Source organism: Chaetomium globosum, genomic scaffold, assembly GCF_000143365.1.
Source record: "Chaetomium globosum CBS 148.51 scaffold_5 genomic scaffold, whole genome shotgun sequence".
NCBI classification, from domain to species: Eukaryota; Fungi; Ascomycota; class Sordariomycetes; order Sordariales; family Chaetomiaceae; genus Chaetomium; species Chaetomium globosum.
The window spans coordinates 1,113,791-1,126,043 of NT_165980.1; the positions used below are offsets into that span (position 1 = coordinate 1,113,791).

Consider the following 12,253-nt stretch of genomic DNA (forward strand, 5'->3'; position numbering starts at 1 on the left):
CTCCGTTAAACATCTTCTCAAATCATGGGAGTAAAGCAGCTCGCTCTAATCGGGCGACGGAATTCTCTGAAGCCCGAAGCCTGCTGCCTGGCACTTGCCCGTGTTCCGTAGCACGCGTTTTGGAACGCATCGCACGGTGAAGTTGGAGGTCTAGACGTCGTTGCGCAGGTCGCACTAGTAGGGGTGCGGCTAGCAGCGCAGTCTTGGGGAGGTCGAGGTTGAGGAAGAAAGGGGTCTGGTAGGATGTAGAGTAGGGTTGGTGGATTTGTATCTGATCTTCTTCTTTCTTTAGGAGGCAGAGAGAGCTTACGGGCTTTTACCTCGACGGCGCCGTTGCGGCCCGAGTCGTCGTGGTTTGTCGGTGAGTAAGCTGGTGGGTGGAGGTCATGAGTAAGTATGGGAGGTGTTGCTGTTGTTGTTGCTATGCGAGGTTTGTTGGGGAAGGGAGGGAGGTTAGGGGTTAGGGGGAAGTGGGCTCCATGGTCCGAGATAAACGGGTGGAAGGCTGAGGGTGTTGGGGTGGGAGGGTATCGGAGTGTGTGTCGCACCTTGCAATGAGATCTTTGTCGTAATGGCTGAGCCGTATATCCCTGGGGAATACCAACCGTGACTGCCAGTTAGCAACGGTCCTCATAACCGCATCTGTTCCCAGTCCAGGATTGGAGGAATCGAAGACCAAGCGACCGGTCAGAAGTTGATATCTTTATGGTTAGCCAGATGATCTTGATATCACAGACAAGGTACCGCGGGGGCAACGGTAAATAGGTGCCCGCATTGTAGTGTCACCAAGACGGGGAAATGAAGTCGAACTTACAGGATGACACCCACGGACCACTAATCACTCTTAAAGGAATATTCCTGGTCCTTGACCACCTCTGGAGCCATGTATTGGGATGTCCCAACCACTTCCTTAACATAGTTGGCGCTGCCCCGGACTGATGAGGTCTCGTTGGATATATCCACGGTGCTGTCCCAGGCTGAGTCGCGTACTAGGTAGCCATAGTGGCCATAAAAAACGGTCTTGTGACGGCTTTTGCTGAGCCCGAAATTGGTGAGCTTCACATGACCTTGCCGGTCTAGAAGAATATTTGCCGGTTTAAGGTCTCGATGAATGAATCCAAGGTTGTGGACGGTCTCGAGTGCTAGGACAATCTCGGCCAGGTAAAATGCGGCGGTGCGGTCATGGAAGCGTATATTTCGCCTCAGCAGTGCCTCCAGATCGCCGCCGGGAAGATATTCGAATAGGAAGTAGAAATTTGTGCCGTCCTGGAAGGCCGTGTAGAGTTTGACAATCCACTCGCTGTCGGCGTCCGCCAAGGCACATCGCTCAGTACACATCCGCTCCATCGCTTGTCTTGATTCCATGGTTCCTTTCTTGGGAATCTGCTTCAACGCGTAGACCCGGCCATTCTGCTTCCTGCGGACCAGGTTCACGAGACCAAACCCGCCCTGGCCGATTGGGTTGATGATGGTGTAGTTATCGAGCCCTTCTTTGGCCCTGAGAAAACGGAGGTACTTGTTTTCTAAGATGCAGGCCATCCCCGTGAGTTGCCGTTCTCTAGGGCCTGGCGCCAGGGCGTGGTGTTCTAAGCTCCGAAGCAGGTTGTACATCCTGTTGTGACTGGTCATCGCCGCCCGTGTCAAGTCCTCAAGACGTCTTCACCTACCGGTTGTTTATTTGCTTCAGCTTGACTAGGGCATCCCCGTTGAACCGAGCAACCGAGGTATAGCACAGTTCCCGGTTGGCGCGCGCCCTTGGACCATACTTCCCGGAGTCCCGCTTAGGTGTGGGTGAGAAATGGAAGGTGTCCATGGACTTGGAAACTCGGGCGGGGAGGGGGGGAAGGGGGGGGCAATAGAGCGGTGCGGGCTGGAGAGTACGGGTACAACGCGGCTGTAGACTCTGGTGTAAATGCTGTTGTTATAGGATGTCTAGATAATCATAATACAATAACTTGAATCAAGGCATTTCGATTCCTTCGTTGTCCGTGGGATTCGGGACCGATATGTGGGGGGATGAAGTTGAGTGAGGATGAGTATGGGCGGGCAATTTCTGTATTTGCTTCTGGCAAACTTCTGTAACTTAAGCTTCCAAGGTTCCCTCGGTTCCCTCGCACAGGGAGGGGAAAATGATGAAATAGGCGGTGGGCCAGGTTGCCGAGTTCGAACAAGGCAACGGCGTTGGAGTTGCCCTGTCCTTCCAAACGGAAGGAAGTTGCTTGGGTAGGAGGGCCGTCCGTAGTAGTCCCCCTCGCGCTAGGGGTGCTTCCAGGTTGCGTTGGCCGTGGACTGAGCTGTACGAGCTTAATTCACTCCGTACAGTACGTGCCACGACAGAGCCGGCGTTTCATGGAGACCGATCACTTCCGGGCACCTATCCAATCTTGGCATTCGTGAGTGGACTGTGTAAATTGCCGCGCACATGAAGCTGTCTGCGGGTACCTTCCTCTTTCTTATCTTGAGCTTATCTAACTTCAAGGTACATTAGTTAGTTAGTTACCTTGGTAGGTACCTACCTATGGTAGTATTGTAAGCATGGACAAGTATGTTCCTCATTTGGTAGATGATAGTTCAAAAAACATCCACTTGGTAAAGGTGTCCTTAGCTAAGCTATGATTGATCAGTTTTGGTTTTCTAGGTTAGAGATATGGATAGGCACTATACAAAAGTATGAGTAGGACCGCTCAGGTTGGTCGAGGTTGCCAGCGCCCCGAGACTGCCACCTAATGGCGTCAAGCGCACTCACCGCCTGCCAATCGAAGCGCTAGTGTCCTTGACAACTGGAGCCCTCGGGGCCCAAACAACCAACCTCTCTCTACCTTTACTCGCTCGTCTCTCTCTCATTCCCAGTCGCATTTATGACATTACCACTCCGCTTCGACCGATCGGTAGGCCAGCCGTGGTTATGCCAGCCCAAGCAAGCCGCGATTCCGTCTTTTCTATCTCCCCGGATTCTGCCTGCAACTTCGCCCCGAAACTTCCCGTTTATTGCCAGCAATCCCATTTTTTAGGTGAGTGCAGGCTCGGCCCGAACTGGGTCCCTCCCTGCAGGCGGCAGGTAGGTGCCCTGCCCATGTGAGAGGTGCACGGCCCAGACCTAACTCGTTAACCCGACGTTCCAGCTAGTCGGCCCCCGCGGTCAAACCACCGACCCATTCGGTGACGACACGACGACATCTCTATGACGGCTTTGGTCATTCTCTCAGCTTCCGCATCGGCTACTCGACCCGCCCTCCTCTCTCATATCGCATCCAACCTTTCACCATCGACTTCGCCGATAGCTCCCCACTTGATTACCATAGTATCATCAGAACCCGAGCATAGGCTCTGCTCCCCTCCTTCTACCCTTCACTTTTTTCTGCGGGAACGAACGCCGGTCCTGCAGAACCAAACTCGATCGCCGTGGCAGACCATACCCCCAACGACGCTTCTATCCATATCCCGCCCGACTCTGCACCCGACAGCCCACCTTCTCAACCGATCCGGGTGCCGTTAAACCCTGCACCGCCGCTCGAAGCCCCGATCCCGCCCCAGCTCCCTCCACTACGAAGCCGAACGGCGACGTCTCCGGTGGTTGGCCCCTCTCCGATTCACAGGGCCACTGCCCGAACTGCAGCGGTGTCGTCCGCCACCAATCATTCGACACAGATCCTCGGTAGGAGACAGAGGGCCGAGCTCGACGAAGAAGCAGAGGAGGGAGGAGCACACGACAGCACGTCCGGCAACACCGCTGCCTCCGGCCCGAGTCCGAAGCGAAGACGCCGAGCCAACATGCTGATGGAGCTGGATAAAGGAGAACCCTCGACCCGGGCTTCGCAAACGGTGGCTAACGGGTCCCGGGCCGGCGGGGAACATTCCTTGGGAGCTTCGAGCACCCCGCTTAAGGCGCATTCCGACGCCGCGCGCAACCCCAGGCTTAATGGGGCCTCTGCGGGAGTGCGGCATGAGACCTACTATGGTCATAGTCGGGAGGAGGTGACGCGCATCTTGATACAGGCGCTGAACGACCTGGGTTACAAGGCGGCGGCGGACAACGTTGGCCAGGATAGCGGCTTCCAGGTAGAGAGCCCAGACGTGATTGCCTTCCGACAAGCCGTGCTGGATGGGTCCTGGGTCAAGGCGGAGGAGTTGCTCTGTGGCAAAACCGCTCGCGGACCCAGGCTTGTCCTGGCTTCCGGAGCAGATCGCGACGCTATGAGGTTTAGGCTGCGGCGGCAGAAGTACCTCGAGCTCTTGGAAAAGGGTGATACGGGTCGGGCATTGGCTGTGCTTCGGAATGAGCTCACGCCCTTGTGTCAGGAACAACACCAAGCAATCCCCCTCCTCTCGAGACTCCTCATGTGCCAAGACGCCAACGAGGTCAAGGTGCGGGCTAACTGGGACGGCGCGAACGGCCGGTCGAGGCAGATATTGCTCGCACAGCTTTCAGGTTTGGCATTTCCAACGTCCGCATTGTCTGTGTTAGATTGCTGATCGTCTTGGACAGAATCCATTTCCCCGTCTGTTATGCTACCGGAGCGCCGCTTGGCTGTTCTTTTAGACGATGTGAAAAACAGCCAGGCGGAGAGATGCCGTTATCACACAGACGACGCGCTGCCATCGCTTTGCGTGGATCATTCCTGCGACAGGAGCCGATTCCCTTCCGAGATTCTGGTGGAATTGTCACCTCCGGGATTGGCATCGTCTAAGAAGCTCGACGAGATCTGGCAGGTCCGCTTCTCGCCCAACGGAAAACGCCTGGCCGCTTGCGGTACGGACGACGCGGTCAACATCTGGGACGTTGAGCGCCTCACGTTTTGTCACCAGCTATCTGAACATCAAAAGCCCGGAATTGGCAACCTCGCCTGGAGCCCTGACAGCAAGCTCCTTGTTACCTGTGGTCTCGATCATACCGCTAAGCTCTGGGACGCCGAGGTGAGTCATGGTTCCAACGTTCATGTGGGCTGTGTGTAAGTGTGCCATGCGACTGACAGCAGGCTTTATTTAGTCCGGGGAGTGTTTGCGGGTGATTGATGATTTCGAGGAGCCCGTGAGCAGCTGCGTCTGGGCCGCGGACGGTCAGTCGTTTGTCACCGGGTCGTTTGACAAGACCCGGTCTCTGAAGTTGTGGAACCTGCGCGGCGATTGCATCCATACCTGGCCTAATCTGCACAGGACCGAAGACCTCGCTCTTTCGCGCGATCAGCACTGGCTGGTTGCTACGGACAACCAGTGCGCCCTCCATGTTTACAATCTTGTCACTCGGGAGCATGTGTATGACCTGGTACTCAACTCGAGGGCCGCGTCGCTCAGCATAAGCCGGGATTCCAAGTTTCTCCTCGTCAACAAGGTGGATTGCGAAGCAGTCTTGATCGACCTTGAGACGCGCGAGACGGTGCAGAAGTTCACGGGCCAGAAGGGGGGGAACTTTACTATTAGAAGCTCTTTTGGTGGTGCCAACGAGAACTTTGTTATCTCGGGTAGCGAAGGTGAGGCGCCACGGCGATAGTCGGGTTTACCCACGGATTTTGGGGCCATGTTGCTGACCCGAGATTTGCAGACGGCCACGTCTTTATCTGGCACAAGGTGACGGGCATTCTCGTCCACGAGGCCGAAGCGCACCACACAAGCTGCAACGCAGTCGCTTGGAACCCAGCGGACCCGTGCATGTATGCCACAGCCGGCGACGATGGCAGAGTCAAAATGTGAGCAAAAACACCCCTACCTGGCCTAGTTTTCGTCACTAACGGTTGATTCCCTAGTTGGTCAAACAGACAGCGAGTGAGGGCTCTGGCCTTAACGGCGCAGCATTCTAACGGGATCGGACACAGAGTTAGTAACGGCAGCCTGGTCTCGGGGGAGATGTGGCATTGAGAGTGGCGCCGGTAAGCAACCCAAGGACGAGGCGGCCGTGGTAACCTCGTTTCTTTACCTCCCCTTCTCTTCCCCAACGGCGGTGGTATTTGGAATACAGGACATAGCATGGGGCGGCGAACTTGGAGATACGGGGTGTTCTAGGAGTGCTGCATTGTTTTTCATCGAGGCACACACGGTTAAACCGCGCCCTTTCTTCTTTCGTTTCTTTCGCTTGGCTTTAAACACTTCGGAGGGCTTGGCAAATCCGGATGGATAACCGGGGACAATGGACGGTGGATGGCATTCAGGCTGGACCAGATGATATGATGAAGATTGGGGGTAGGCAGGCAGGCGGTGTTGATAGCATATGGGGCACGGTTGGGCGTGGGAGGTGGCAGGTTGGTTTTGTCTGTTATCGCTATCCGGGTTATGTATTCCATTCAACACGTTGGAGGCTGGGTATTCGGGCCCATAGACGAAGGGGGGATGGGAAGATGGTTGGGTTGAAGCGGGGCGGAGTAGAACAGAAACAAATCGATACACTTCGTTCAGTCGACAACCTAGCGGTGCCTTCTCTGCCCTAAGGTGAGGAAGGTATGCAGCTACTGACCGCTTGACGGCTGACCCCCCCTTACAGCAGCGGGCCACATGCGCCGCGTCAACTCGAGCCTCAGATGACGAATCCCATTCGGGTGGTCCAACGCAGAGTGGTTAGGCAGCAAACCACAGGGAGAATCAATTATGATTCTTGGAAGTTCGATTATAGGAACAGTTAATGCTGGTATAGAGTAGAAGTATGCCGGCTCATGTCATTCATGTTTCTCAGGGTTTAATAGGTGCCAGGGACTTGGAGAGAGTCCTGTGTATTCTGTATTTAGTATTCTGTATTCTGTATGTATGTAAATACCAGGGACCACGTCGTCGCATCACGTGTAGCCCACGAGTTCCTGGCTGCCTCGCTGCGACCGCTACTGTAAGAAGGTAACCTCGCAGACGGGGGGCTGTGACACGGGTGGGTCCCCACGTAAGTTACCCTGGAACGGTCTGGTCCTCCTGCGAGGCAAACCATCGAAGATTCCATCCTCAACCCAAAAGAGGGAAGACACGACGCGGCTTTCTTCACTCCATACCCTAATTTGACTCAACAGGCCGACGAGAACCCCCCCGAGGTGTCACCATCCGAACTACAAAACAATACCTCAAAGTCGCTGCAGTCCGGCATTTCGCACCGTGCTGTTGAACCCTTGCATTTATTGTGTTGAGGCCCCCGGACTGCCTTTCTGCCCTGCACCAACACCACCCACCGCCTGCACCACGCCGCCTACCTATCGCAAACATGACGGTCGATGCCGCCTCCCTCGCAACCCCCGGCGGCATTTCTGACCCCGGGCTGATCAAGTACGATTTTTCTTTTTCATGCATGGCACACTAAGTTGTTGTCTTTGGGTTTCGTCATCGGGCACTAACATGCATCCTTCTGCACAGGCTTGTCAACAAACTTCAAGATGTCTTCACCACCGTCGGCGTCAACAATCCGATCGATCTGCCCCAAATAGTCGTCGTCGGTAGCCAGTCTAGCGGCAAGAGTTCAGTATTGGAGAACATTGTCGGCCGCGACTTGTGAGTCCCCTCTCCCTCCCCGGCCCCTCTCGCCCCTGGGGCCCCTGTGTCCCCGCCATGTGCCCCACGGTCGTCCGTGTTCACCGACTGACATATGCGACTCGTGCGCAGCCTACCCCGCGGCTCCGGCATCGTCACCCGTCGGCCCCTCGTCCTCCAGCTTATCAACCGGCCCGGCCAGCCTGAGACGAACGGGCACGAGAAGGAGATTAACGACAGCACCGACAAGCAGGCGAACACGGAGGAGTGGGGCGAGTTTCTACACATCCCCGGTCAGAAGTTCTACGACTTCAACAAGATTCGCGATGAGATCAGCAGGGAGACCGAAGCCAAGGTCGGCCGGAACGCCGGCATCTCGCCCGCCCCCATCAACCTGCGCATCTACTCGCCCAACGTCCTCAACCTCACCCTAGTCGATCTTCCCGGTCTCACACGAGTGCCCGTCGGCGACCAGCCGCGCGATATCGAGAGGCAGATTCGGGATATGATTCTCAAGTATATCCAAAAGTCTAACGCCATCATCCTGGCTGTCACGGCTGCCAATATTGATCTAGCGAACTCGGACGGCCTGAAACTCGCGAGAGAGGTGGACCCAGAGGGTCAACGGACAATCGGTGTGCTCACCAAGGTCGATCTGATGGACGAGGGCACCGACGTGGTTGATATTCTTGCCGGGCGCATCATTCCTTTGCGGTTGGGTTACGTCCCGGTGGTGAACCGCGGGCAACGAGACATTGACAACAGGAAGCCCATTAACGCGGCGCTCGAGGCCGAGAAGAACTTCTTTGAGAATCACAAGGCGTACCGCAACAAGAGCTCGTATTGTGGCACGCCGTATCTGGCTCGCAAGCTTAACCTGATCCTGATGATGCACATCAAGCAGACGCTGCCGGACATCAAGGCCCGCATCTCGAGCTCGTTGCAAAAGTACTCGCAGGAGCTCGAGTCCCTGGGGCCGTCGTTGCTCGGGAACAGCGCCAACATCGTGTTGAACATCATCACCGAATTCACCAACGAGTGGCGCACCGTGCTGGATGGTAACAACACGGAGCTGTCGAGCATCGAGCTGTCTGGAGGTGCCAGAATCAGTTTCGTCTTCCACGAACTGTACTCCAACGGTGTCAAGGCGGTGGACCCCTTCGATCAGGTCAAGGACGTCGACATCCGCACCATCCTGTACAACTCGTCCGGTTCCTCGCCCGCGCTGTTCGTCGGCACGACCGCCTTCGAGCTGATCGTCAAGCAGCAAATCAAGCGGATGGAGGAGCCGAGTCTGAAGTGCGCGTCGCTGGTGTACGACGAGCTGGTGCGCATCCTCACCCAGCTGCTCAGCAAGCAGCTGTACCGGCGGTACCCGCAGCTCAAGGAGAAGATCCACGCTGTCGTCATCTCCTTCTTCAAGAAGGCCATGGAGCCGACGAACAAGCTGGTGCGCGACCTCGTGTCGATGGAGTCGTGCTACATTAACACGGCCCACCCCGACTTCCTGAACGGGCATCGCGCCATGGCCATGGTTAACGAGAAGCACAACCCCTCCCGTCCCGTCCAGGTTGACCCCAAGACCGGCAAGCCCCTCGCCTCGACACCCGCGCGGGCCGCCAGCCCCACGCTCGCCGCCGACGCCGACTCGTCCAACTCGGGCTTCTTTGGCAGCTTCTTTGCTGCCAAGAACAAGAAGAAGGCCGCCGCCATGGAGCCGCCCCCGCCAACCCTCAAGGCGTCGGGGACGCTGTCGGAGAGGGAGGGGATTGAGGTCGAGGTTATCAGTGAGTGCCTGCCCAGTCGTGGCCATCATCACAGCTAAAAGAGAAACTGACCCTATGTGTTCTTACAGAGCTGCTCATCTCATCCTACTTCAACATCGTCAAGCGCACCATGATCGACATGGTTCCTAAGGCGATCATGCTGAACCTTGTCACGTATGTTTCCTTCAGCTGTTCCTACAAATGTATATTTTCAAGCATAACCGTACTAACAACTATGGTCGCATAGCTTCACAAAGGACGAGATGCAAAAGGAGCTGCTCGAGAACATGTACCGCCAGAGCGAGCTCGACGACCTGCTCAAGGAGAGCGACTACACCATCCGCCGCCGCAAGGAGTGCCAGCAGATGGTCGACTCACTGAGCAGGGCTAGCGAGATTGTGAGCCAGGTGCAGTGATTGCATTGTCCCTTTTCCCTCTTCAAACGGTGTGTGTGTGTGTGTGTGTGTGTGCCTGGGCTGGGCTGGGTCGGGTTGGGCTGGGTGGGGTGGGGATGTAGAGACGGGGAGGCAAGCGTGTCGTTAGCTTCTTCTTCTTCTTCTTCTTCTTTATGAATGGAATGAGATGAGATGAGAGGACGCTGCGTGCCGTTGGTTGGTTACGGGGGGATGTGAGGATCGTTATGTGTGCGTGTGTATGTGTGGATTGAGTTGACTGGGACGTGGGGCGGGCAGGGGGTGAGAGGATGGTGAGTCGGACTCGGGAGGGAGGTTTGTGGCAGAAGGATTCTCCTTATTCCTTTTTCGATACCAGTGGTAGATCATGAAGACTGTTGCGTTTCTTGTGTCCGGTGGTTGCCCCGGTGTGTGCGTGAGGAGCAGGGCTTGACTGGGTGCAAAGTGGATGAAGACCACTTCAGACATCATCGCGCTTTGATCGGACCCCTGAAAATCTGGACCGGCTTCTACAATTTTCACTCGCTTTCAAAAAGGTGCTTGCGACTTGATACCCTTGGCTCATGTTCGTGTCACCGTGAGTAGGCAATGTCCCAGGTGGTTCAGGATGAAGGTGTAAATCTTTTGAAGCCTGTTGTTGTAAACCCGCGGCGTAAGGACAGAGATCAATTCACCTTCTTTTCCTCATCTCGACTAACCTCGTATCTTTGCATTCTTGGCCAACGATCCGGTAACTCGAATCGCGCAATCGCAATACTGCAAGGGGGGACTTCCGCCCTCTATTCGTTGCAGTTATCAGGCTACGCTTACAGACTCCGGCTTGTTGCTTTTTCGCCAGCCAACAAGCCACAAACCGACGAGTGCTCACCCTCGCTCACCTGGGTGGACGGGCCAAGAATGCAAGATTCCCCGCGCCAGACAACTCCAGCCTTCTCTGAAACTTAGTTATGTAACTACCCCGTTAGTCTGCCGCCAGCCCCAGCCCGACCGCTGCGGGAGCCGGCAGCAAATGTCTGATTGGATTTGGGCCTGGGGTGCACACCGCATCCCCTCTCGGGGGGACCTGGCCGCGGGCAATGGCGTGGCGGCGCCGCGGCCTCTGGCATTCCCGTCCGCGGAAGAAGCAATCGCAGTTGTGTGTATCGTATCAGCAAGCCGCCGAGAAGGGGAAGTCCGATTTTGGGCTCCGGGCGTGCGCGTACAGAAAGTACAGGGACGACGGGGATTGAATAGGTATTTAACTCGCAGAGTTTCCAGGATGGTGAGGGGGTGAGCTTCCGGTTGTAAGGCTGAGTTTGTACATACTTTCAAACTTGATCGATAATCTCAACATTAGCTGGCCCCGAAGGCTGAGGGAATCCTGATCTCTTGATATTTTGATAACCCCCCACAAACACTACAATGCACGCTAGCGTTGAGGAACGGACGGCAGACATCAACGTCATGGCCCAGAATTCAAGAGATCCATCACCGGGGCCACCGCCTAATCCCCCTCCAAGTCCGGCATGATTATATTGGGAATGGGGGTGAACAGTGGACACAAGGTTTGTGATTTCGCAATTAGATCTTGGACAGACGGGGCTGACTCTTGCTCCCTTGGCCTAGACGGGCGGCCCTGTTTCGAATCAGACACCAAGATCCAGACCGACAGACCGACCTCATTAGAAGAAGGAATCGTCATTTTTTGGGGCAATTGGGTTTATAGAGGGTATCATATTTGTATTCTGTCGGTATTACTACACTAGACACACGGCATCAACTTACAGATGCCTATCACAATCGGCTTATTCTTCTCGCACCGCCGCTCACAGCTTCGCCTTATCCTTCAAGACCATGCCGCCGTCTTCAACCTCGTACTGGTCACCCCTCGACCAACCCAACCACTCCTCCAACGTCTGCTCCCCACCCTGTCCCGGTTCAAGAATCTGCCCAACATACCCCTCCCCCTCCACACCCGGGCCCTGCCCATGGCTAGCATCCTCAGCATCCTTCCTCACAGCCAACCACGGCGTCTCGCGCAGCGTAACCGCCGGCCTCTGATCACCCTCCTTACCCACCCGATCCTCCTCCATCTCCCCATACTCATACACGGGGGTACAGCACGCATCAGTGCCCTCAAACACCCCCTCCCACTCCGCCCTACTCTTCGTCTTGAAAACCCCCTCCAAAACCCGCCTCAACGCTGGCCATTCCGCCCGGTCATACCTCTTCCGCTCCCACCCCTGCCCTTCCAGCCCCAGCCCCTTAACCAGCTCCCCAAAAAACCGCGGCTCCAGCGCGCCCACCGCCATCCACCGCCCATCCGCCGTCTCATAGCACTCATACCACGGACACCCCGAATCCAACAAATTCTCCCCGCGCGGGCTATCCCACACGGGCGTCCTCGCCGCAAACCTCGCAAAACTCCCCAAATACGCCACCCCATCCACCATATTCACCTCCACCACCTGCCCCCTCCCCATCAAACTTCTCTCCCTCGCCAAAAGCGCCATCACCACCCCCAGAACCCAACCCCTCCCCCCCCGGCGGAAAATTCTTAAGGAGATTCCGCGAGGGCCCTCCGCGGGCACCCCACAGGTTGAGAATAGTAGTGGCTATTCTAACGAAATATATTAGATTTTCTCCAGAGTGATGGAAACG

At 56.0% G+C, this 12,253-nt stretch overlaps 4 protein-coding genes across 4 annotated transcripts in view; 2 read left to right on the forward strand and 2 right to left on the reverse strand.

Annotated features, from left to right (window-relative positions):
• Positions 1–834: 834 nt before the first annotated feature.
• CHGG_07180 (uncharacterized protein) lies at positions 835–1,813 on the reverse strand (the record flags this gene model as incomplete). The annotated part of the gene is made up of 2 exons (XM_001224835.1): positions 835–1,498; positions 1,668–1,813. 2 exons carry the CDS (start codon positions 1,811–1,813, stop codon positions 835–837), a joined length of 810 nt encoding a protein of 269 aa, XP_001224836.1.
• A 722-nt stretch (positions 1,814–2,535) lies between these two features.
• Positions 2,536–5,688, forward strand: CHGG_07181 (uncharacterized protein; the record flags this gene model as incomplete). Its single annotated transcript, XM_001224836.1, has 7 exons — positions 2,536–2,543; positions 2,679–2,688; positions 3,022–3,058; positions 3,386–4,429; positions 4,487–4,914; positions 4,988–5,468; positions 5,540–5,688. 7 exons carry the CDS (start codon positions 2,536–2,538, stop codon positions 5,686–5,688), a joined length of 2,157 nt encoding a protein of 718 aa, XP_001224837.1.
• Positions 5,689–7,171: 1,483 nt separating this feature from the next.
• On the forward strand, positions 7,172–9,616 carry CHGG_07182 (uncharacterized protein; the record flags this gene model as incomplete). Its single annotated transcript, XM_001224837.1, has 5 exons — positions 7,172–7,233; positions 7,321–7,455; positions 7,567–9,221; positions 9,290–9,374; positions 9,448–9,616. 5 exons carry the CDS (start codon positions 7,172–7,174, stop codon positions 9,614–9,616), a joined length of 2,106 nt encoding a protein of 701 aa, XP_001224838.1.
• A 1,802-nt stretch (positions 9,617–11,418) lies between these two features.
• CHGG_07183 (uncharacterized protein) overlaps positions 11,419–12,253 on the reverse strand; it is a gene marked incomplete at both ends in the record, with an annotated part of 1,196 nt that continues 361 nt past the window's right edge. Inside the window, one exon of the mRNA XM_001224838.1 lies at positions 11,419–12,207. Coding sequence (XP_001224839.1) covers positions 11,419–12,207 — 789 coding nt within the window. The remainder of the gene's footprint in view (positions 12,208–12,253) is intronic.